This window comes from Phaenicophaeus curvirostris, unplaced genomic scaffold (assembly GCF_032191515.1).
Source record: "Phaenicophaeus curvirostris isolate KB17595 unplaced genomic scaffold, BPBGC_Pcur_1.0 scaffold_69, whole genome shotgun sequence".
NCBI lineage: Eukaryota > Metazoa > Chordata > Aves > Cuculiformes > Cuculidae > Phaenicophaeus > Phaenicophaeus curvirostris.
Genome location: NW_027206691.1, coordinates 475,405 through 499,162, shown reverse-complemented (window position 1 = coordinate 499,162; position 23,758 = coordinate 475,405). Strand labels below are relative to the sequence as shown.

At 53.4% G+C, this 23,758-nt stretch overlaps 2 protein-coding genes across 2 annotated transcripts; both read left to right on the top strand.

The window, feature by feature from the left end:
• The first annotated feature begins 2,326 nt into the window (after positions 1-2,326).
• On the top strand, positions 2,327-4,423 carry LOC138734258 (maestro heat-like repeat-containing protein family member 7). The gene is made up of 6 exons (XM_069881848.1): positions 2,327-2,529; positions 2,998-3,153; positions 3,284-3,385; positions 3,598-3,700; positions 3,800-3,859; positions 4,076-4,423. Exons 1-6 carry the CDS (start codon positions 2,362-2,364, stop codon positions 4,210-4,212), a joined length of 726 nt encoding a protein of 241 aa, XP_069737949.1. The 5' UTR covers positions 2,327-2,361; the 3' UTR covers positions 4,213-4,423.
• A 1,461-nt stretch (positions 4,424-5,884) lies between these two features.
• On the top strand, positions 5,885-22,936 carry CCDC15 (coiled-coil domain containing 15). The gene is made up of 12 exons (XM_069881836.1): positions 5,885-5,910; positions 6,544-6,720; positions 9,142-9,291; positions 10,117-10,299; positions 11,546-11,650; positions 15,364-15,528; positions 16,625-16,744; positions 18,481-18,584; positions 21,361-21,540; positions 21,614-21,762; positions 22,562-22,679; positions 22,807-22,936. Exons 2-12 carry the CDS (start codon positions 6,568-6,570, stop codon positions 22,919-22,921), a joined length of 1,542 nt encoding a protein of 513 aa, XP_069737937.1. The 5' UTR covers positions 5,885-5,910; positions 6,544-6,567; the 3' UTR covers positions 22,922-22,936.
• The last annotated feature ends 822 nt before the right edge of the window (positions 22,937-23,758 follow it).

Below are 23,758 nucleotides of genomic sequence, written 5' to 3'. Positions count from 1 at the left end.
GTTCAAGGCCAGACTGGATAAGGGGGCTTTGAGCCCCCTGATCCAGTGGGAGGTGTCCCTGCCCATGGCAGGGGATTGGAACTTGATGGGTTTGAGGTCCCTTCCAACACAATCCATTCCAGGATTCTGTGTGTCATTGGGCTGGCATGGCCTCACTGTCCCTGCTTAGAGGGTTCCTGCTGTCCCTGAGCAGGGATGATGTGAGGGCTGCACTCCCAGGTCCCTCCAGCAGCTCCAGCCCCCAGGCCCCCAGACAGCCCTGGCTCGCTCGAGGGCCAGCACACGGTGCCCATGAGCCCAACCTTCTTCCCTCCCGCTGGGCCCCTCTTCTCCTCCTCCCCTGGGCAGTGACTGCAGCCCCTGCTGCCGCCTCTGCTGCGGGCACTGACGGGCGCCTCTCTCCAGGGCTGCTCGTGCTGCCCACCCGCACAGCACGACCACGGCTCCCGTTGGGACATCTCCATCCTCCCTTCCTTCCTCCACAGGTACTTGGACAGTATCTCCTGCCAGCAGAGGACACAGAAATCATCCTCACGTCCATCGAGGCAATGAGCAACTCCAGCATCTTTAAGAAAGAGGTGATGAGACTGATGCATGATGCCTTCTTTCAGAATCCTGCTTTCTGGCTGGTGGAGGTAGGTGGCCCATGGCAAGGTTGACCTTCCCTTGAGAACTGCAAGAACCCGCTCCTCCCTCGTTCCCTCCCAATTCCAGGGCTCTTGGGCTCCTGAAGACACCTGAATAGGGCAGGGAGGGATGGAAAGGGCAGCTGAGGCTCCAGGGGCAGCAACATCCTCACCTGGGTCTCTCTTCCAGATGCCAAACCTCATGGCCTATGTCCATGAAAGCCTGGGACACCTCAACTCGAGGTCAGCCCGGGAGATGGTGGGGTCCCTGCTATTCAGGATGACCAACAGCTACCCGACTGCAGTTGCCACAACGTTGTGGAGGATGTTTCCACCAAATGACAGGTAGGAGCTCCGTCAGCCTTGAGGGTTGATCCTAGTGGGGAGAAGGGCCCAGAATCCATCTGGATGATACAGCCAGGAAAGTCCAAAGGAGGCCACTAGGATGGTCCAAAGGCTGGAGCACCTCCTGTACACGGACAGGCAGAGAGAGTTGGGGTTGAAGCCCCCTGATCCAGTGGCAGGTGTCCCTGCCCATGGAAGGGGTTGGAACTGGATGGGCTTAAACCCCTTGAAGCCCAAACCATTCCATGATTCTGTGACTCTAAAACTGCAGGACAGCCCTGGGGAGCAGGGCCCTCCTTCCCACCACGCTATCCAGCCCCACGAAAGCCCTGCAGAGGGCAAGGCTGGAAAAGCCAGCCAAGAGTCGAAGGTCTCTAAGCTTTAGAGGGGAAGCAATAAGAGGAGAGGCTGAAGTCCCTTGGTTGGTTCAGCCTGGAGAAGAAGAGACTGAGGGGAGACCTCACTGGGCTCTGCATCTTCTTCACACGGGGAACAGGAGCAGCAGGCTCTGAGCTCTTGCCTCTGGCTGTGAGGGCATGGCAGGAAGATGCCACGACAGTGTTAGGTTGGATGTTGGGAAAAAGTTCTTCCCCCAGAGATCAGTGGAGCACTGGAACAGCTCCCCAGGGAAGCAGTCACGGCACTGAGCCTGATAATAGTCAGGAAGCCTTTGGCCAACACCCTCAGGCCCACGGTGTGAACAGTGGAGTTGTCCCGTGCAGGGACAGGAGTTGGACTCGATGGTCCTTGTGGGTCCCTTCCCGCTCAGGACATTCCATAATTCAGCAGGCTTCTGCCAGCCCAACAACGAACACCTCCTTGCTCCTGTCCTGCTGCCCAGGCCAGCCCAGCCGAGGGCCAGGGCCATGTCCTGCAGGGCTGCCCCAGGCCGGGCTGTGGTGGCCGAGGCTGCCCTGCTGATGGAGCGCTCTGCCTTGCAGCTCTGCCCTGCCACTCTGGGACCTCATCTTCTCCATGCCCGAGACACTGGAGGGGCTTTTGCAGGGGCTGACCCAGCTCTTGCAGGATAAACAGGAAATGGACTCTGATGCTCTCCCCGAGGACTCCTGCATCCCTCTCCTAGCTGTGAGTTATCAGGAAACGCTCAAGTGCCCTTGTCCTCAGGGCATCTGCATGTGGTGCCCCAGTGGCAAGAAGGGGTTGGGGCAGTGCGGGCAGTGGGATTCAAGTGAAGGAGTGAAACTCCAAACACTCTCTTTGCCTTGATGGGGCGGGTGAGATCCCTGGGGAATTTCTGGGCATGGACCTGTCAGCCTGACCACTTGTCCTGGGAAGGATGACCGGTAAACGTCCTTTCAAACCCAAACGTTCCATGATTCTGTGACCTTCTCACTACAAGGAAATTTGCTTTTACATACAGGCACAAAAAATGCTGGGCCTCCTCCCGTACCTGATGGGAGTCATGAGTGACAGCAACAGCGACATCGCGTTGAAGGCCCTGCAGGTCATTTTAAGAGTGATGGGTCACCTGAAGAAGGAGGAGGCCAGCCCTTTCGCTGTGCAGCTGACAGAGCAGCTCCTGCCCGTCTTTAATCACGTAAGCATGAGGATGGAGCCCGGTCCTGCAGCTCAAACCTGCCAGACACACCCGAGGCAGGAGCTTCTACTGCCCTTCCTCCCCCAGGCTCCTGTGGGAGACTGAGATGAGATCTTAGGAAGAAACAGATTCCTGTGAGCGTGGGGTGGCCGTGGCCCAGGTTGCCCAGAGCAGTCATGGCTGCCCCATCCCTGGAGAGGTTCAAGGTCACGTTGGCTTTGAGCAACCTGATCCAGTGGGAGGTGTCCCTGCCCGTAGCAGGCGGTTGCAACTGGATGGGCTTTGAGTTCCTCACCAGCCCAAATAATTCTATGATTTTATGATTTTGGGGCTGTCCTGTGCAGGGACAGGAGTTGGGCTCCGTGACCCCTGTGGGTCCCTTCCAACTGAGGACACACTCTCATTCCGTGCTTCACCGTGGGCAGAAAGATACTGGTGCTGAAGTCCTGCTGTCCTTCTCCCTACCAGGAGTCCAGCAACGCGAGAGAGACCTCCATCACCCTCTTCAGAGACCAGTTAAAGAATGTGGCGCGCAGGAACAAGCAGCAGATGAAGAACAATGTCCAAATGGCCCTGCTCCCGCTCTTCTTGCATTTGAACGACGAAACAGAGAGGGTGGCCAAGGTATGGAGAGAAGAGACTCCAAGACATTTGGGCCAGGGCACGTCCCAGCTTCCTAAGGCCACCGGAACAAAGCCAGGAGGAAGGGGACACGGGGTTGTGGTGCCATCTCCCAGCTTCTACTGCTCCACAGGCATCCGCGGAAGCGCTCCTTGCTGCAGCAGAGTTCCTCAGATGGGCGCAGCTCAAACATCTCATCCAGATGCAGCAGACGTGGAGTATTGCAGAATGCTTGGTGAGGACATCCCCTCAGGGTTGGACGAGAGCTGCCCCACGTGTCGGGGGTGTGGGTCTCGCCTGCCCTGCTCCAGCCTGGAGCCCACAGCCCCCCATCCAGTGGGAGGTGTCCGTGCCCATGGCAGGGGGGTGGAACTGGATGGGATTTGAGGTCCCTTCCAGCCCAAGCCGTTCCAGGATTCCATGACCATACCCTTCTGCTCTCTCCAGCTGGCGCAGCGCAGGAGCAAGACTGAGGACTACCTTGATCAGAGTGTGCCGTACCTGAAGGACGCTCAGAAAGACTTGCGCTTGGCAGCCGTGAGGTTCATTGGTGAGCCACCTCCCCCGGGTCCCTCTGTTGGGACACCCTGGCCCCAGTTCCCACCACGGCACGGGGGAGCAAGGGGATCTGACGGAGCTCTGTCCCTAGGGCGTGCTGTGCAACACCTGAAGGACCAAAGCCCAGGGAAGATGGAAATGATCTGCTTTGGTGAGGAGTGACAGGGTTGGGTTAGGCAGGGCTGGTGGGACAGGAGACAGTGACTGAGCAGGGCGCTGCCTTGCCTGGTCCTGCTCCAGGAAACCTGTCTGGGGCAGTTGGGGCATTCCTGCACAGCAGCTCTCTCCTGCCTGGGCTTGGCAGGGGATGCTCGGGGGTCTCTGTAGTCACGGGGCTTCATCTCAGCTCTGTTTGTTTCCACCACAGCTCTTGAGCCCTTGAGAGAAGACAGCGACATCGCAGTCCGTTCCCTGGCCACACAGACCATCCTCATCATGAACCGTCCAAGGCAGCAGACAAGAGCGAGGCGCATTCTGCAAGCGCTGCGCTGCTGGGGCCTCTGAGCCAGGCAGAGGCGCTGGAGGTGCCTGCAGGGAAAGGGGTCATGGAATCCTAGAATCCTGGAATCATTGAAGACCTCCTTTGCAAGCTTAACGATTCCATGACCCCATGATCTACACGCTGTCTGAACACCTCCAGGCATGGGGACTCCAGCACCTCCCTGGGCGGCCTCTGCCTGTGCTTCCTCCTTCTTTCAATAAAGAAATTGTTCCCATATCCAACCTAATCCTCCCCGGCACAACTTGAGGCCATTTCCTCTCCTCCTGTCCCTTCTTACTTGGGAGAAGAGACCAGCACCCGCCTCACCACAACCTCCTTTCCGGGAGCTGCAGAGAGCGATGAGGTCTCCCCTCAGCCGCCCCTCCTCCAGGCTAAACAGCCCCCAGAGCCGCTCCCCGAACCCCGGGGCTCCAGCCCCGTCCCCAGCTCCATTCCCTCCTCCAGACGCGCTCCAGCCCCTCAACGTCCTTCTTGGAGTGAGGGGCCCAACGCTGAACGCGGCGGGGGCTCCTTCCCGAGGGAATCGCTGCTGCCCAGCTCCCAGGGGTTGCACGGGGCTGGGTTTGGGATGAGGGGGGCTCTTTGCCGAGGGTGTGGGGGGATCCACCCACCCGTGTGGGGCTGCCCTGGGACCTGAGGGGATTTGTGGTGGAGGGGGTCCCTCACGTTCCGAGCCCTTGCTCGCCCCACCGCAGCCCTTGCTAGCCAACACTCGGCCCCTTTGGCAGCCCCGCTCTGCCACAAGACGTCGTTACTGTGCAAAAAAAAAGGGGAATATTGGTGATTTAAGCTGAAGTAGAGCTCGGTTTCGTCTCAGGAATTGCAGTTTTTGAAAGGTGATCTATAGTTCTTGATAGGTGTAGGTTTTGAAAGTGCTAGAATGGGCATAAGATTTCTGGGTGAATTGATACGCGTGTGTGAGAGGGAAATCTCTTCTGTCCCAGCTCTCGTCTGGCTGCACACGAGCGGTGCAGACCCTGCCTGTGCGCCCAGGCCTGAGAAAGGGCGCTCGCTCCAAAATGGGTCTGAGAGAGCGGATTTGAGGACGTTTTCCCTGTCAGGAGAGGCTTTGGAGGAGAAGTTTTGGGGTGCTGCTACAGGGACCTGTTGGGGGGGGATTTTAGGTGGGCACTGTGAGCAGACATCTGGGGAGAGGCTCTGAGAGACGTTTTGGGGGTGCTGCGGGAGTGGGGGAGATGCTTTGGGGCGATGCGATGGGGAGGCTCTTGGGGAGGACGCTGGGGGCTGAGAACTGTGGGGATTTTGATAGGAATGGTTGGACTCGATGATCCGGTGGGTCTCTTCCAACCTGGTTATTCTGTGATTCTATGATTCAAGGCTGCCAGGGGGAACACTACAGGGATTAATGAGGGGCATTTCAGTTCTCGCGGGGCCGGGGGAGCTTCTGGGACGCTGCGGGCAGTGATTCAGGGGGCTCGAGGGGCGCTTCCAGGGCGCTCGGGGAGACACAGACTCCCAACGTGGCCGCCCGGGGCGGGACGCGAACCCGCGGCCCCAGGACTGTGATTGGCTGCGAGCCGGGTTATGATTGGCTGCGGGCGGGGCCGGTGCCGCGCTGTGATTGGCTGAGGCGGGGCTGTGGGGGCAGGGTCGGGGCTGTGATTGGCTGCGGGCGGGGATGTGGGCGGGGCCAACAGGACGGAAGAGGCGGCGGGATCCAGGCGCTGGCGGAAGCGGCGGTTGTCGGGGTCTGGGGGTGTGAGGGGGGTGCGAGGTCTGGGGGTTCCTGGGGGTGAGGGCTGCAGGGTGCCCAGGGGAGGCCGTGCAGGGGCTGCGGGTGCCCAGGGGCGGGAAGAGAGGGGGTGCGGGGAGGGGATGCGGGATTTAGGGCTGCCCAGGAGTGAGGAGCAGAGGGGAGGCAGAGTTTTGGGGGGTGTCCAGGTGTGAGGGGAGGGGGTGCAGGGGTTTGGGTGCCTAGCAGGGAGGGGAGGCAGCAACTGTGGGTAGCCAGCGGGGAGGGGAGGGGATGCAGTGCTTGGGCGTACTGAGGTGTGAGAGGAGGGTCTGCAGGGTTTGGGGGTGCTCGTGGGTGATGGGGAGCACTGAGGGCTTTGGGGGGAGTGGGCCGATAGGGATCAGGGGGTGCATTGGGATAGGGGGGTAAATGGGGGGTCTCTAGACCAGCTGGGGAGGTGGGGGAGGCTGTAGGGCTCCCGTGGGGTGCCCTGGGGCTGGATAACTGGGGGGCAGCAGCAGGGCACCCCATGGAGGAGGGAGGTGGCTCTGGGTTGCAGGAGATTGGGGCGGGGGGTCGGCTCTGGGCACAGGTTGAGGGGCCTGAGGTCACGCTCCCCTCCTCTCCTGTTCCCCAGGGCTGATGCCACCGCGGTGCTGGGATGCTGCCACCCTCAAAGGAGCGGCTGGGGGGGTACCAGGCGAGACCCCCGCGGCAGGGCTGTCGGGTGCTGGCCCAGCGGAACCAGAGCGTGGTCCCTGTCGGTGTCTGGGTGGAGAGTGCCCCAGCAGGGCCCCAGCAGAGCCCGGCCTTTGTGAGTGCTGCAGGGGCTTGGGCTCATTCAGCACTGACCAGCGATGTCTCCAAGCCCCTAGTTGCTCCAGTAAACTCCGTGAGGGCAATTGGAGCTGAAAAGGGTTTTATTTTCTGAAGGCAGCTGGGAATAACGCTTCAAAAAAGAAAAATGATTTTTGTGATTTTGAGTAGAGTCAGAAATGGCTGTGGTGCCCATGTAGCTTTGTGTTGTGTTTACATGGGCCCCGAGTTTGATTCCCCTCAAATAATCTGCGTTATTTTAGGAGAAATGCATCTGTTTTAAGAATCCGTCAGGTGGGAGTCCAGGCAGGGCTCTAATCAGCTGCTGTTGATTGCTTCGTTATCCATGTTGTGTGCTCTGTGCTCTGAATTTTAGCTGGACCTCTGGATTTGATGTTCCAAAGCCTGGAGAAGAGAACAGAAGAGAAGAGAAGGGAGACCTTAAAGCAGCTTCCAGTCCTGAAAAGGATTCCAGGAAAGCTGGGGAGGGGCTCTTGATCAGGGAGTGCAGGGATAGGATGAGGAGGAACGTTTTGAAGATGAAAGAGGGGAGAGTGAGATGAAACCATAGGAAGAAATGCGTCCTGTGAGGGTGGGGAGGCCCTGGTGCAGGTTTCCCAGAGCAGTGGTGGCTGCCCCCTCCCTGGAGGTGTTCAAGGCCAGGTTGGATGGGGCTTGGAGCCCCTGATCCAGTGGGCGGTGTCTCTGCCCATGGCAGGGGGTGGGACTGGATGGGCTTTGGGGTCCCTTCCAACCCAAACCGTTCTATGAGTCAATGATTCATATCTCTTCCATTGGAACTGCTGGTAAGACAGATGCCAGGGAGAGAAGCAAGTTGCCTGTGGTGCCGTTTCATAGACTCATAGAATAACCCAGTTGGAAGAGACCCACCGGATCATCGAGTCCAACCGTTCCTGTCAAACACTAAACCATGTCCCTTAGCACCTCATCCACCCGTGCCTTAAACACCTCCAGGGAAGGTGACTCAACCCCCTCCCTGGGCAGCCTCTGCCAGTGCTCAATGACCCTTTCTGTGAAAAATTTTTTCCTAATGTCCAGCCTAAATCTCCCCTGGCAGAGCTTGTGGCCATTCCCTCTTGTCCTGTCCCCTGTCACTTGGGAGAAGAGGTTATCACCCTCCCCTCCACAACCGCCTTTCAGGTAGTTGTGGAGAGCAATGAGGTCTCCCCTCAGCCTCCTCTTCTCCAGGCTAAACACCCCCAGCTCTCTCAGCCATTCCTCATAAGGCCTGTTCTCCAGCCCCTTCACCAGCTTCGTTTCGTGCTGCTCTGTCTTGGTTTCAGTGTTAACAGTGCTGGTTTCTCCCCACCTTCTGCTTTTGGGTGATTGTACTGCCCTGGCTTTGCTGCTAGTGATGTTCCTGGCATTCAGCGGGATGCAGGAAGCATCCGACACAGCATTTGCTAAGTTGATTTTCAGACTTGCTCCTTTCCTCTCCCCTCACTGTGGTAAGAGCAGGAGAGCAATACTGGTTTGCTTTACGCTGTCGTAGTAGCAGCAGAACTGCCTGGAAAGGCTTCAACGCGAGAACTGTACAAGACTCTGATTTTTTTTTTTTTTTCCTAATCTTCAGATAAAAACATTCTTGGAGCAGCTACATGCTCTGTAAACTTCTGCCCTGATACACATCCAGCCTTGCGGAGCATTAATGGGATCAGAGTCTGGGCTTTGGGTGTTTCATAGAATTATGGAATTGTTTGAGTTGCAAGGAACCTAGAAGTCCATGCAGTTCCACCTTGCCGTGAGCAGGGACATAGCTCCCACTGGATGTGGTTGCTCCAAGCCCCATCCATCCTGGCCTTGAGCACCTCCAGGGAGGGGGCAGCCACCACTGCTCTGGGCAACCTGCACCAGGGCCTCCCCACCCTCACAGCAAAACATTTCTTCCTAGAATCTCATCTCAATCTCCCCTCTGTCAGCTCAAAACCGTTCTCCTCATCCTATCCCTGCACTCCCTGATCCAGAGCCCCTCCCCAGCTTTCCTGGAGCCCCTTTCAGGACTGGAAGCTGCTCTAAGGTCTCCCTGGTGCCCTCTCTTCTCCAGGCTGAACAACCCCAACTCAGCATTTGATTTGAGCATCCTTTTGTGGCAGCAAGAGCTGGGAGCTGCTGTGTGAGGCTGCCTCCTTTTTTTCCTTCGGTGTGCATTGCAGCATGTTAAAGGAGGAGGTGTGCACGCTGTATCTGGCTGGCTAGGTTAGATCCAAGCTCACAATAACTCCAAGACATTATCCAAGCTGTTTCTGCACAGATTTTGAAATGAAACATGGTGAAGTTTGCTCTGGGTGCTGGTTGCCTGGCTTGTAGATGCAGGTGTGGGAAGGGAAGATAGAATACAAGCTGCTGTAATGATGCTGTGTAGCAGAAATCTTGTGAAGACTGCTTTCACCTCTTGCAGGATTCAGCGTCTCGGGTGGAGGCAGAGCTGAAGGAGCAGCAGCGGGAGAAGGCAGCCAGCCTGCGGCGTTTCCAGGGGGAGGTGAAGCAGCGGGTAAATCAGCTGGTCAGGATGCGAAGAAAGCAGCAGCTGCAGAAATCCTATGAAGCGGTAAGCAGATCTTTGGCCCTGCCTCACGCGGAGTCTTGGAGGAGAAACTTCTCTGAAACCAGTGTAAATCAGGGAAAAAAAAAGCCTGCTGTCAGGGTGTAAATGTGGAAAGGTGAGACAATGCGTGGCCACGGCAGAGCCTGTGTGTCTCTTCAGGCAAAGTCAGCGTGACACCTTGGCTCGCCCTGGTGCTGAAAGTGTTTTACAAGCCCTTTGCCTCCCTGCAGAAAGGTCGCCGCCTCTCTTGGGCAGCAGAACAGAATCTTAGTGCCCTGTGCAGTATTGCGTGGGGTTAAAAAACAGCCAGGCCAGAGTTGTGAGTGATGTGGATGTTTCTGGGTTGTAACAGCACATTTCTGCTATCCGTATTCCAGGATAATCAGATATTTCACAAGCAACACGTTCTGGCTGTCTCCACATTCCTGGTTCCCTGTGGGCTTTTTCTAGGTTATCCTGTGAATATATTTAATCCTTTCTACTCTTAAACAACTGCCAGGAACCCTTGCCAGAAGCTGACTGTGGAGCAAAAAGGGAGCGCACTGAAATGGCAACAGTGTTGGCCCCACTGGGATGTTTGGGCTCTTTTCAGGGTTTGGGAGGCATGGCTGAGTGAGGATGTCCTCATGTAACTCTGCGAGCTCTGCCCCAGACTGAAAGCCCACAGGTGCCTTCGTGCCCCTCTCGGCATGGCAAACAAAAATGTCCATCCCAAGAAATGCCACCAAACTGAGCCAGCAGCTCTCACGCAGCACGTGCCATGTCCTGCTAGGCGATGGTTAGGGATTTGCACGTGGCTTTCTAACGCTGGGGTCTGTGTCTGGGCAGGCAGAGAGGGAGAGCAGCATTGCTGTGCAGTACTCGGACTCTGCGCTGCGCTTGACTCCCAGGAAGAACACATGCCTGTTCCGGAGCTGCCCTGTGCCCCCCATCTGTGGTCCCGGCGCTTGTGCCAGCCTGGCACAGCAGCAAGGGATGCCAAGCGAGCCGTTTCTGCAGCAAGCCACCCAGGTGAGCCGCTCCCCTCCTGCATTCTTCATCCCAACTTCATCATGCTTGTGGTTTGAAATAGAAGTTGTTCAGCCTGGAGAAGAGAAGGCACCAGGGAGACCTTAGAGCAGCTTCCATCCTGAAAGGGGCTCCAGGAAAGCTGGGGAGGGGCTCTGGATCAGGGAGGGCAGAGAGAGGACGAGGGGAACGGTTTTGAGCTGAAAGAGGGGAGATTGAGATGCGATCTTAGGGAGAAATGTTTTGTTGTGAGGGTGGGGAGGCCCTGGCCCAGGTTGCCCAGAGCAGTGGTGGCTGCCCCATCCCTGGAGGGGTTCAAGGCCAGGTTGGACGGGGCTTGGAGCTCCTGATCCAGTGGGAGGTGTCCCTGTCCGTGGCAGGGGTGCAACTGGATGGGCTTTGAGTTCCCTTCCAACCCAAACCATTCTGTGATTCTCTTTTCCAACACATCCCTATTTTTTTTTTTGTACTGAATGAAGAGTGGGCTTACACTTTCACTCTGATTTCTTCATAGAATGGTTTTGGATGGAGAAGACCTTTACGGTGATTGTGTGCATCCTGTTGTACTCCTCTGTAGCTCTTATCAGAGCCTCAAAACTGAGAGTAAATGCTGTCCTGGAGGATGCCGTGGTTGTCCTTGCACTGCTGCTTGTCCATACAGCGTATTTTCCATCCGCACGCAGGGTGGTTGTGTCGGAGAGGAGGCACTAGGTGGTGCCACCTCCTTGCAGCCTGTGTCCTGTGGAAAAGGAATATGGGATCACGAGATCTTGAAAAGCCTGCCTTGGGGACTCTTTTAAGCTGGTTTTAATAGTGATTATGTGGTGCACCTGGTGTTTTAGATAGCATGTGTGTTCACCTAGGAGCTGGAGTTATTCTGGTTCAAGCGCTGCTTCCCTTGGAGCATTCACTTTTTGTTTGGACACTGGGCAGGACCATCGGGGACTTTTGGCATCTCAGCAAGGCGATTTGGGAGTGGATGAGCTGTAACCGAGTCCTTTCCTGTGCCTGGGCCAGGGTTTCAAGGCACTGGGGTAGCTCTGAAAGAGAGCTGGGGTTGCAGGTTATCTTATAGCCAGCTGCGAGGCTGATTGTGTGTTTTGTTGTGCTGCCTTGGGAAAGCACCTTGATTGGAGCAGGGTCCATCAGGTGATTTCATCTGTGCAGCTCACCTCGGCATAGCCCTCCCAGAAAGCAGCCAGTGACCTCCTCTTTGGTCTTGTCTTTGAACCTTCGCTTTGAATGGCAGCTTAGCAAAACCATGAGGCAAGTTCGGCGCAGGCTGGCGTCTTGCAAAACTGTGTCCCAAGGAACGGGTTCTCCTCGACTCCCCGGTGGTGTCTGGAGGCAAGAGGTGAGTGGGGGAGTGCCTGGGGCAGGGTGAGAGGAGTTAACCTTGCAGACTGTTGAAGATCTGTCTCTAAGTAGGAAATCCAAAGAAAAGTCCAGTGAATCTCCAGCAAAAGTGAAACAAACTGGGCTTTCTTAACCCACCTGATGATCAGCCCCTGGATTTTGGTGGCCCAAGGGCTGTGTTCCTGCTGCCTTTCAGACAAGGCAGCAGAATGAAGTGGGTGAAAACATCTCTCTTTGCAAACTAACAAGAAATAAATAAGGCAGCTAGAATGCAAAAAAACCTCTTTAAAGGCTGAGATTATGATCTGGGTATCTGGGAGGCATGTGATGATCAGCCCTCCCCTTAGGTGGCTTTATTTCTTAAAGGAAACTCAACAAATTTTCCCATCGCATCAATCCCTTGTTTGCTCTGGGTGGCAAAGATCTGGAGGGTTTTCTGCATCCAGGGCTGGTTTCTGGTAGGGAATTGTTGGCAGGCGTCTGCTTTCCTTGAAGCAGTACCCAGTACCCATGTGAGGAGGTCAGTCCCCAGTGCCTCGCTTTTTATTCTGCTGAATTTCATCTTACTTTTATCACTCCAGTTCTCAAGTACAGCTTCCCCGCCCCCCGCCCAAGCTATTATCTTGCTTTCTGTGCCAAGACCTTTCTTAAACTGCCATCCTTTGTCCAGCCTGGAGAACACCAGCAGCAACCCAACCTGATATTTTGTCATATTGCCTTCTCTGGAGCCAGTTTCCTGCCCATCTTGCAATTCTTCATTCCCGTCTCTTTCTTGGGTTCATCAAAGGTGAAGTAGCTCTTGGCTGGCTGTTATCTAGAAAATACCTTTTATGTAAGGGCTAGCCTGTCTCTTCCTCCTCCACGTGCTGTTGGATTTCTGTTCAAGGCAGTCAGCTTTGCAAACAAACTTTACAGAAACAGTGTAAATACGGGTTCCAAAGCCTCCTGTCTATCTCAGACACTAAAGATACATCCTGTCCTCAGTGTGTTCAGACTGCTCAGCAAGATGGAGTGATTCCTTACTTGGCTATTAGCAGCACTAAAACCTCACATGGATAATAGAGTCACTGCCCGTGCAAACCAGAGTCCAGTGGCAAGTCATCGCAGCTGGCAGGAATCCTGGGCCATTTTCCTGCCTGAGCCTGCTCAACTCTGCTCTCAAACCTTGGGGAAAGAGGACTGAACAGCTTCCCCAGGCAATTAATTCTAGAAAGAATTTATTGATTTATTGCGTTACTCTTTCATTACTCTAAGATACTAGAGATAAAAAAGCTCTAATATTAATCTGATTCTTTCTCCTGGTCTGAAGGTTGGCTGTGTTTGCAGCTCAGCGGGACAGGAGCGTATTCCCTTCTCTTCAGATGCAAAAGGCTGCCAGGGGCTTAAGTGCCCTGATAATTGCTCCAGAGTGCCCTGTCTTGCCCTTCACATTCGTCCTTGTGGAATTCCCTTGTGCTGTCCATTCCAACTGATTTCTTTAGGTTGAACCCGAACATTTTTAGCCTGTTCTCAAATAATTCTGCAACTTCAAGCTCGGTGGAGTCAGCAAATGTAATCAAGGTGCTGCCATCATCCAGGCTGGTATTGAAATCATCAAGCAGGGCCCATTTAATTATGTCTTTATTTTTGTGCAGGGAACTCCCGAGGCTGCATCTGGATGGTGTTTTTAGTCAATATTGCACCTCCGATGTAACAGCTCCATCTAACAGGCATTTCCTTACACAAGTGCTGAATAGGCTGCATCAAAAGCTGAGCTGGAAGTCAAAAGTGAAGTTAAAATCAAGATTGTTGCTGGACTTTGCCTGAGGCCTCTTTGGGTACGGGAGAAATTCAGACCAGCTAGCCATGACTGGCCCTTGATGCATTTATGCTGGCTGCTGCTTATCTCTTTTTCTAGCACCTTACAGGCAGTTTGCAAAGTGATTTCCTCTTGTTTTTCCAGCTAAGATTTTAGTCTCAAGAGCTTATCTTTGGTGTTTCCTCTGTTTAAACACAGACACTCCTTGTGCCCTTTTGTGATGAACTGGGCTTCCTGTGGGGCAGGTGGGTCCTCTCAGCAGCTTGTCTGCCTCTCCTGGCAGTAACCGAGGGCAGGTCCTGCCTGCTGAAAAACCTCAGCTCCGCAGAATAGTTGGACTTCTCCTTCCCAATGATAATCCAATGTTGTTCTGGCTGCTGTTGTGAGCTCAGAGTGTGCCCTGGGCTGACTGCTGGTGCCCAGAAGGATAAAATGCTGCTGCTGCTCGTGTCCTCTGATAGCTACCCTCCTTGAGGAGTGTGTCCTTTAGTCTCTCTTACTAAAGCTGACTTGTTACCTTGATCTTTCATATTCTACTTAGAGCTTTGGCCTTTCTGACACTTGTTTTGTTGTTTTGTCCCCACGTGCTTGTGTTTTCTCCTGCATGATTCCTTCAATAATCTAACCTGTGTTCCACTTCCTCCGTTCTCGCGTGAATCATGGGCACAGAAGGAGCCCGGGGCTCGGCCAGGGCTGTCTCACACTGCACCGCTTGTCTCTTCCCTCTGGCCAGGCCGTTTTCCCTTGCTTAGTGTAAAGGAGCTGCTACTTCTCCTTCAGGCCTAGCTTCTGCCTTCCTCTTTTTCCTCCTCCCTTCTCCAGAGTTGCATTCCCTGCAGCTGGTGATCCATGTTCCCCAAATCATTGCTCTTCCTCTCTCCCAGAGACTTTTCAGGTCAAAACCATTTCAAGTTTCTCCCCCCTTTCCCAAGCAGATATGTAGGTGGTAATTGCATGGAAATGACCTGACCTGTTTTTCAGATGATCCTGTTCACCAGGTCTTCAGCTGCTTTGCCTTTTGGGGCTGGCAGACTGCTGTAGGTCCCAAATTGTTTTCTTTTACTAATCACTCACCAAAGTTGTTTTTTTTTTTTTCCCCACAGTTTCATTTCCTTCTACATTCAGGACTTCAGCGCATCCTTACAAAGCAGTAACGGTTCTTTTCTATTCCCTTTTCCTCACCAAAGAAGTTCTTTTTGTGTTGTTTCCATCAAAACAGGGTTGATGGGAATTCTTCTAAGCCTGTCAAATAATTTCATGTTCAGACTAACTCTGGGCTCTCCTCCATCCTTCCATCATCATCTGGTGGCGTCAGAGCCATCTCGAGGGATCCCTGGCGTGACCTGCTCTCCTCCCTTGATCCATCCTCTCCCTCTCTCTGCAGTCCTGTTCTTTTCTTCCTGAACAGACGCAGGCAAGGAAAAAAACCATTCTGGCTCCAAGCTTGCTTCTGGCATTTCAGTTTTTTAGTTTGTAGGAAACAATCTGCTGCATCTCAAAACATTGTTAACTGCCAGTGGGGAGCCTGCCCACTCACCATCTGAAGGAGTGTGTTACCCACCCGAGCGTCGCTCCGGAGATCCCATCACACCCCAGCTCCTTGCAGTTGCAAAACTGAAGAGGTTTTCTCCTTGTCTTTCCTTTGCCCCACACATCCCTCCTTCTGTTTGTGCGGTTGATGAGAACGTAATCACAAGTTGCCCTGCTAAACTGTGATTTTCTGGCTCTTGTGCCCTGCAGTGATACTCAAACACGTTGTGTTGCTGCTTGCCAGATCTCAGCTGTTCTGCAGAACAAGCCGCCCTTGGGTTAAAGCTACCTCTTACCCGTGTGCGAGGGTGTTGAGTTTGCCCTAGGCACCAAAGCAGCTGCAGTTCAGTTCCATATTTACACTCGTCTCCTCCCTTCTCCAGAAACCAGAGTCTTGCAAGACTTCCACAATGCCCGCAGCAGATGAGAATGAGGAACTGCTTCTCACAGGACACCACGATCTTCCAGCTGAACTGCAGGACCAGAGGACAGACCCGCATCGGGCTGAGCACGATGATGACTTCTACATCAAAACTGAATTTGAAAAGGTAAGACTTGTACAGGGCTGGGCCAGTTGGTCTTAAAGGGTTTAAATCATTTGGTTTATTTCAGCAGAGGTGGCGAGGCTGCTGCAGGAGTAGAGCAGTTCCTCCCTCAGGCCTGGTTAACTCTTGAGCCTACTGTCATCCAAACAGGTTTGAGAGCGATGTTGGAGCTAAGCAAGATTGATGGCTTCTGTTTCACTGCTTTCGTCTTTCAGCTTTGGCTTCCAAAGGGGTTTTATTTGTGCCTGCCTCCTGGTGCCAGTTGGCTGGCACTCAGCGGAAATCTGAAAGTGAGGGTGCAATTGCATTGTGTGCGTAACTGTGAACCGCGAAGTGCAGCCAGCAGGGCCTGCAGCACCTCTGCTCCGGCTGCCCCGCTTGCAGGCAGCAGCGGGTGGGAGAGCTGGGGGTGCTGCGTCTATCAGCCAGAAACCTCCTAGAAAAGAGAGCAAAAAGCTCTGCATCAGAAGGGGGAAACTGGGGAATCACTGCTGTGGTGATTCCTGTGCCTCAGGGGCTGGGGAAACACCTCCCTTTGAGGCAGCCCCATTCTGTCTGTTTGTGAGGACTGAGCTCATGTATTTATTGATTCCTCTTTTGTTAACATCTGAGGTGTGGAAATGCTTTGCTCTGATTACCTGGAGTAGTTGGCAAATCCTGTAGGGCTTGCTAGGGATTTCAGCCAGGAGCAGAAATACTGGCTTCACAAATACCGAGCAGACGGAAGAAGGCAGAGGTTTACACTGAGCTTTTGGGGCATGGCTCTCTTGACACTTCTGTTACTGTCATTTTTGTTTCGCTTCACAAAGTTCAGAATGAAAGTTTGAGGAGGGGAGGTATGAATCCAGTTTTAAACTAAACAGGGAACCTCCTCCAGGGATACCTTTGGGCGTGTTTTGATAAAGCTTTGGTGCTCAAGCTTTGACATGGAGGTGTCACACGTTTCTCTCCTTTCTGTAGCCAACCTATATCCCGAAAAAGGGGGTGAGTTACCCTGTTGATGACTGTAGGGGTTGTGCGTGGAGAAGTGTTTTGCTGGGGGAAGATGAGAAACTTGTTTGTGAGGATGCTGATTCTACTCTTTTACATTGTCTTCCAGTTCTGCGATGGATCAGTGAAGGACCCGAGCTCGCCCGAGCCTCCCCAGAGGCCTCACACCAATTACCCGCCTCCCCTCCTACTCTGGGATGGTGTAGACCAAGAGGAAACCAAGAAACAGGTTTGTCTGCTGGAGCCAAGTCCTCTTTGTTTTGTCTCTGTTTCAGGACTGGAAGGTGTTGAGAACAGTGGTAGCTGCCAGCTCAGATAAGAAGCCTCAAGAGCAGCCTTAATGTATGAAGCATTTGCTAGGTTCATGAGTTTGCTGGGGCTGATGGTGTCTCAGGTCACGGGCAAAGCTACGGAGTTCTTTTCTAAAGGTCTGCTGTGACTGTAAGAGTGACCATCACGTGCTCCTGCTGCCGAATCCGGGGTCTGAATAACACGGAAGGGCTGGAGGAGAAACAGGCTTCATTTAATTTGCCTGGCAAACCAAAAGTATTGCTTTCTTGGAGAAAGTTGCATGGAGAAAGTTGTAAGCTGCCAAAAATGCTTAAAAAAGGGAAGAACAAACCTCCCTTTATCTTATTTGGGTGTAAGGCAGAGAATACAAAGCTTTCTGCCATATCGGCACCAAGCAGGCACCAGGCTGGTTGCTTTCCAGCACAGAGAGTGACCAGGGCTTTCCAGCCTGTGTCAGGGACTGTTTGCCTCGTGCTAATGTAGGTGATGAAAGAGAAGATGTTTCTTTTGGATGCGTAAAGGAAGTGACTTTTATTTTCCTCTTGCTTTCTGATGTGAAGAAGAACACTTCCCTCTTCCCTAGTCGGCTTTCCTGCAGCTCACGCTGTAAAACTCCATAGGACTTTGTAGGAACTGCCTGTTTTTTTTGTTCCTTACATGCATTTTTCCAACCAGCTGATCTGCAATCCGGTTGTGGTTTCTGGACAGCGTGACAGCAGCTGGGGCCTGTCAAGCTGTTCCTTCACTGAGCGGCTCCCTCTGCCCCTTGCTTTTTATCTCCTTGGCTCTGATCCACACTGAGATAACTGGTTTTGCAGTTCTCTCTTCCGCATTGGGTTTTTCCACCCAGCTCTCTCCCCTTTCAGCCTGGCAATCCCTCCTGCTCCTTTATCTCCAGGTGTGCAGGGCTCTCTCCGCTGAGCGAGATGGATGAATGCAGCCCAAAACTCTTGGTGTTGATGAGGAAAAATCTGTGCTTTAGGCTTTCTGGCCTTGTGGAGTTCAGGCTTGCTGCGTACCCACTGATTCCCATGGGAGGACTTGAGGTGTGAGTGTCAGCCAGGAGGTTTCCCTGCCCTTGTGCATCTGTGGGATTAAGTAGAAGCCCAGACGTTAAACCTCTTCATGTTCAAGTGTCTGTATAGGAGTTGTTCCCTGCAGGGCTTGTGGATTTGTCTCAGCAACCCTGCCACCTCTGTGGTTCTTCTGCTCGCAGTGGGTCCAGCTCGGTGTTGTACGTTTGGTTTTTTTGGAGGTACAGGCTTCCAGTGAAGCGCAGAGGACCACCAGTCCCAAGGTGGGTCAAAATCCTTGGCCTGTAGCTTTTAGCGCTCTGGTAAAGAGGGTTCAAGTGGGAATTGGCTCTTCTACCAACAGTAAAGTGAGTGTTCAGAAATTTCTCAGGTGGCAGAGCTTCCATCCATACGAAGGTTCAGTTGAGGGATGCTGGTACAATGCCCTCTAATACTCCAAGATGTCTTAGTCCTCTCCTAGCTAACTGCCATCTCTTCAGCTTCTCTGTCCCAGGGCACATGCAGTAGGAGACATTTGAGGATCTGGGGAAGGAGCGAGGTTTCTGTCCTGACAGATGTGCTCCAGAAATCAAGCTGAGGGCTGATGTCACTTGACATCAATCGCAGCCTCCTTCTCTAAGGTGCCTCTTCTTTCCTGCAGCGCAAGAACGAGTACCTGAGTTACAGGCGCCTCTTCATGAGCATCGAGCGAGAGCAAGTGAGGGAACAGCAGAGGCAGAGGGAGAGGCAGAAGAGAATCGCTGAGTGAGTACATGTGGCTGAGCACCAACCCCTTGGTATCGGCTTCGTCATTGCTGGCAGGGCCATTCTTGCAGCTGGAAAGGTCTTGTGTGCTTGGCTGGTGGGAACAGGCAGTGATGTTTTGGAAAGCACTTCTGCACCCAAAGGGGGCTACAGGGCAGCTGGGCAAGGGCTCTTGGTCAGGGAGTGCAGGGGCAGGATGAGGGAGGACAGTTTTCAGCTGTGAGAAGAGAGATTGAATGAGAGAAACGTTAGGAAGAAATGTTTTGCTGTGAGAGTGGGGAGGCCCTGGCCCAGGCTGCCCAGAGCAGTGGTGGCTGCCCCATCCCTGGAGGGGTTCAAGGCCAGGTTGGATGGGGCTTGGAGCAACCTGGTTCAGTGGGAGGTGTCCCTGCTTGTGGCAGGGGGTGGAACCGGATGGGCTTTTAGGTTCCTTCCAACCCAACCCTTTCCATGATTCTATGAAATGCAGAGGCTCTGAGAAGACTATCCAGCTTCATAGGACCCTGCTATATCATGGGCAGCATTCTGCCTCTGGCTGCAAGCTGCCCCCAATGGGTTAAAACCACCACTTTTATCAGCTTTTTAGAAATCAGGGAGTATGTTGAGAGAAGGTCCACCATACAAATGCCAGGTGGAAAGCCTGCCTCGTCCCCTGGGTTTATTTCAGTGCCCAGTCTGTGAGCCCTGGGGTGGGATTTATTCAACCAGCAGCCCAAGGGTAACCCTTGGGATGTGTCGAGCCCTTCAGAGGTGCTCAGGGCTTCTCTCTTTACTTTGTGTCCCAGTGCATTGTGGATAGGAGTTAGGAGCTGAACCACTGGGCTGGGAGAGTCCTAGCTTACCAAACTGTGACCCCTGGGAACTGACCCCAAGCTACTATCAAAGAGTTGTAGAATCAATAGGTTGGAAAAGACCTTAAAGATCACCAACTCTAACTGTACCTGTCCACTACTAAATCATGTCCCCAGGCACCTCATCTATCTGCTTTTTAAACACCTCTGGGGATGGGGACTCTGCCACCTCCCTGGGCAGCCAGTTCCTGCTCCATGCTACAGTCTGTGTTTAGAAACTTTGAGGCGAGGTCACATCATTAAGCTGGTCTTTATCTCTGGGTCCTTTAATGCCAGACCCTTCACCCTCACAGCTATAAACGTATATAGTGTAATAAAAAGATTTCCCAGCGTTTGTTCCAGAGTTGAGAACGTTATCTGTGTAAAAGTATCAGCCCTTGTTTTGGTGTTCAGTCATCTCCCTTTCCGGGACCTCCTTAAGGAGGAGCTCTGCAAGCTCACACCAAAATAGGAAAGACACTTTAGGGGTGGGTTGGTTTGATTGCTTGTTTTGGGTTTTTTTTGTCTCTGCCTTGCCATAAAATAAAACGATGGAGGTCTGACCGCGTCCTCTCCAGGCTCTGTGGGAGCAGGGCAGGCACCCAGGGGCAGGATTTTCATGGTCACTTTTTGGAGAGGAATTGCAGGGCTAAAGAAAGGCTCCTCCTGCTGCATTCTTGACATTTAAATTGGCACTGGGGAGCTACAGAGACCTTCTCCTGCCCTGCAAGTGCTGGCGAGACACCAGGGAGTTCCGAGTTAGTGCGATACCATTCATTGCATGTGTTGTCTTGGTTGCAGGGGCACTGCTCGAGCCGAAAGCTGCTTGGAGAGTACATGGAAAAGAGCTGGTTTTGTAATTACTTAGTGTAAAGCCTTAAGTTGGCCTTGGCCTTGGTTTCTGTAGCAGAAGATTTATGGGGGAGTAGTTAAGGCTCTATTACCACTTCATTTAAAAAACATTTTTGAGTTTATAACTTGACTGGAGGTGTTTGGCTTAAGCACTTTCCTTCTTGATGTCAAGATTTGACCCCATAAACGGAGGACCATCCCAATGCCTCATTCGATTGCGTGTCCTCCCTCTGGCTCCTACCCAGCCTGGATTTTTTTATTTTAATGCCTTTGGCAGTGTTTGACTGTAATGTGTTATTGCATTTGGTACTTGTTAGAGGGAATGAAATGGCAGATGCTTCAGCTTAAAGCCTTTGTGCTCTGTAATTGCCGCTTGTCAAGGGAATGGGCTGTGCCTTTGGCGTGGCTTGTACAGCCCAGCTGCCTCCCCCAGGGCTGGAGTGCCGTGTAGGTGCAAGGCAGGTGGAGGAAACAGAGGAAGATTTGGTTAAAAATGCCTCTTAAATCCTGTTTTGGAGTAGATGCGGGATCCTTGGAGCTTCTCTGTTGTACCCAGCGCTCTTCTGTTGTGCCCCCATCCCAGAAGCTGCAAGGACAGCTTACAGCGGGATCCCGGGTGCCCCAAAATCAGGAGAAATTAGAAGTGGGGAAGCTGAGCTGTTGGTCCTTCCTGGTGTTTATTGAAAGTCTAGACATGGCTCTTGGTTTTGGAAGGAGCAGCTCTTTTGGGGACTTGCAGTGGGCACTTCATAACAGAAGCATGTGTGCATGTGATGCAGCAGGGAGCTGGAAGGAGAAGTCCAGGGTGATGAAAAAAGTAGCAGGTGGGAGGAGGTCAAGGGCAGGAGAGCGTTCACAGGCTCATATTTCCATATCAGGAAAAGGAGGCTTGGGAAGTATTTTTGACCATTTTATATTTCAAGTTGTTAGGAAGTCAATGCTGCAATTGGTGCAGAGTTCATTTTGCCTGCTGGGGGTTGTTTGGGCAAAAGCAGCATCTCCATCTCCTTGCCCTGATCTTACAGATGGGGACTAGTGAGGAATGGAGGTTTGGGGTGGGGAAGCTTCTTCCCTAAGCATGTGTGTGCCCACAGGATTAAGAGCAAGAAGGAAAATGAGCGCCGAGTGGAAGAGAAGAGGATGCAGGAGATGACTGAGCAGCCAGAGCCCACCCTGGGAATGGGAGCCTGCGAAACCCTGGCCCGGCTCAAACTGGAGGAGAGGAGAGGGAAAAAGACTAAGGAAAACCAGCAGCGGAATAAGGAGCACGTGAGGTATGGCTGGATCCCCCCTCCTTGCGCAGAGCTGGGCGTTACTTGCAGAGTGTGAACATTTTATCCCTGGCAGGTACATTGAAGCTCTAAGAGCTCAGATAAGGGAGAAGATAAAACTCTGTAACATCGACTTGCCCCCACTGTGCTTCTGCGGGTCTGATTTCTGGGACTCCCACCCGGATACCTGTGCTAACAACTGTGTCTTCTATAAAAACCACAAAGGTAGGAGCTCCTGCTTTTGAGGAGGAAGAGGCACTGGTCATGGAAAGGGTTGGGTTGGAAGGGACCACAAAGCCCATCCCGTCCCACCCCCTGTCATGGGCAGGGACACCTCCCACTGGATCAGGGGCTCCAAGCCCCGTCCAACCTGGCCTTGAACCCCTCCAGGGATGGGGCAGCCACCACTGCTCTGGGCAGCCTGGGCCAGGGCCTCCCCACCCTCACAGCAAAACATTTCTTCCTAAGATCGCATCTCAATCTCCCCTCTTTCAGCTCAAAAGCGTTGCCCTCATCCTCTCCCTGCCCTCCCTGATCAAGAGCCCCACCCCAGCTTTCCTGGAGCCCCTTTCAGGACTGGAAGCTGCTCTTAAGGTCTCCCTAGAGCCTTCTCTCCCCAAGCTCAACAACCCCAACTCTCCCAGCCTGTCCTCGTATGGGAGATGCTCCAGCCCTCAGATCTCTGTGGGTTCCTCTGGCCAGATCCGTGTCCTATCTGTGCTGAGGATTCTGATCTTGAGCACAGCCTGGAAAAATACCTGGCTGAGCAACTGGGACTTGTCTTTTAGAGGGAAAGTAATAGAGAAATTGGGGCTTTATAAAAATCTTTGGCTTTCCAGCTTTGGTTGGCATACTGCTTTGTGATCAGGGCTGTGCAGAATGTGCAAACAAGCCTGTGGAAAGCTAAAACAATGTTGATTTATCTTAAAAGAACAGCTGCTCTATGGTAAAAGGCTGAAGCTGGCCCCAGTCACAGGTCGTAAGTGAAATGCTGATCTGCTAATGCTGCCTCTGTGTCCCTCAGCTTACAGCCGTGCTCTGCAGTCCCTCATCTCGTCCTGCGCCCCCATGGACAGGACCCCGTCAGCAAGGCTTCCCTTCCGAGACCTGGCCGTGCTCTGCGCTCGCCTGGGGCAGCCTCGGTGAGGGGAGCAGCTGTAGTACCCAGCCCCCTGGGTTTCGGGGCTGCTGGAGGCAGAGAGCCCGGTCCTGCCTGCTCCCTCCACTCCATCCACAATGGCACCTTTGTGTTTCTGCTCCTTTGCTCAGGTTTGAGCTGCACCTCTCCTGCTCTGATCCACGTGTGCTTGGCCGGACCAGACGCATGGGTGAGGGTTGGTGTGAAGGAGCCGATTGTGGGGCTGGTTTAGAGGCCAGCACTTGAATTTTGTGGAATAAACTCTTTTCAAGGGTTGTTTGTCTCAGCAGGAGTGTGAAAGGAGAAGAGATGAGGTAGAGGGGGTGAACAGCTCCTAGAGACCCTCCTAGTTTCTAACCTCTTAGAATCATGGAATGGTTAAGGTTGGAAAAATCCTTTAAGCTCCTCCAGTCCAAGTGTCAGCCCAGCCCCACCGTGCCTATTAAACCACGTCCTGAAGTGCCACATCTACACCCTTTTTTAACACCTCTAGGGAAGGTGACTCTTCCTTCCCACTCCCTTTTCTCCATTTCCCTATGGCTCCTACCAGCCCGTGCCGCTCCAGTCACGCTCCAGAGCTGGCTCTTTATTGCTCCTTCCCTTTCTTCCTGGCGAGGACCTCTCCTCCACTCCCCTCCACCCAGCTTGCACTCCTCCAGCCTCTATTTAACTAGGGAAAGAAGCTTTTTCCTAGGAAAAAGGTGTTTGCTCTGGGGGTGAGCGGGGCTCTGCTGTGCTGCCCCCGCCCCTCGGCGCACGCTGCTGGAGCACAGTCATTTTTACCAAGCGCTGGGGATGCTGCTGTTTCTCTCCATGTTTAAAATCCACCCATTTCTCCCTGGAAGAATGACACGTGCGGGTAACGTGTTCCTGGATGGAAGTTGCACCCTAGCCCAGCATTAATATTTGCTGCTCTTTGGCCCCCTCCTGCCACCTCTCCAGTATTAACCATGGCAGGAAGGATGGGGGGCTGAGTGTGCCGCCTGATTTCTTTTCCCTCTTCCGATGCCGCCTGGTGCGAAGCAAACCCGCGACCCCGGTCCAGAGGTAGCGGAGGCGCTGAGCCGTGGCGAGGGATGCTCC

Coding starts and splice junctions, on each gene's coding strand:
- LOC138734258 (XM_069881848.1), top strand. CDS start 2,362: ATGCTGGGCCTCCTCCCGTACCTGATGGGAGTCATGAGTGACAGCAAC. Junction 2,530..2,997: donor TCCTGCCCGTCTTTAATCAC/GTAAGCATGAGG, acceptor TCTCCCTACCAG/GAGTCCAGCAACGCGAGAGA. Junction 3,860..4,075: donor GATGGAAATGATCTGCTTTG/GTGAGGAGTGAC, acceptor TTTCCACCACAG/CTCTTGAGCCCTTGAGAGAA.
- CCDC15 (XM_069881836.1), top strand. CDS start 6,568: ATGCTGCCACCCTCAAAGGAGCGGCTGGGGGGGTACCAGGCGAGACCC. Junction 9,292..10,116: donor TGCAGAAATCCTATGAAGCG/GTAAGCAGATCT, acceptor GTGTCTGGGCAG/GCAGAGAGGGAGAGCAGCAT. Junction 21,763..22,561: donor CTTCTATAAAAACCACAAAG/GTAGGAGCTCCT, acceptor TGTGTCCCTCAG/CTTACAGCCGTGCTCTGCAG.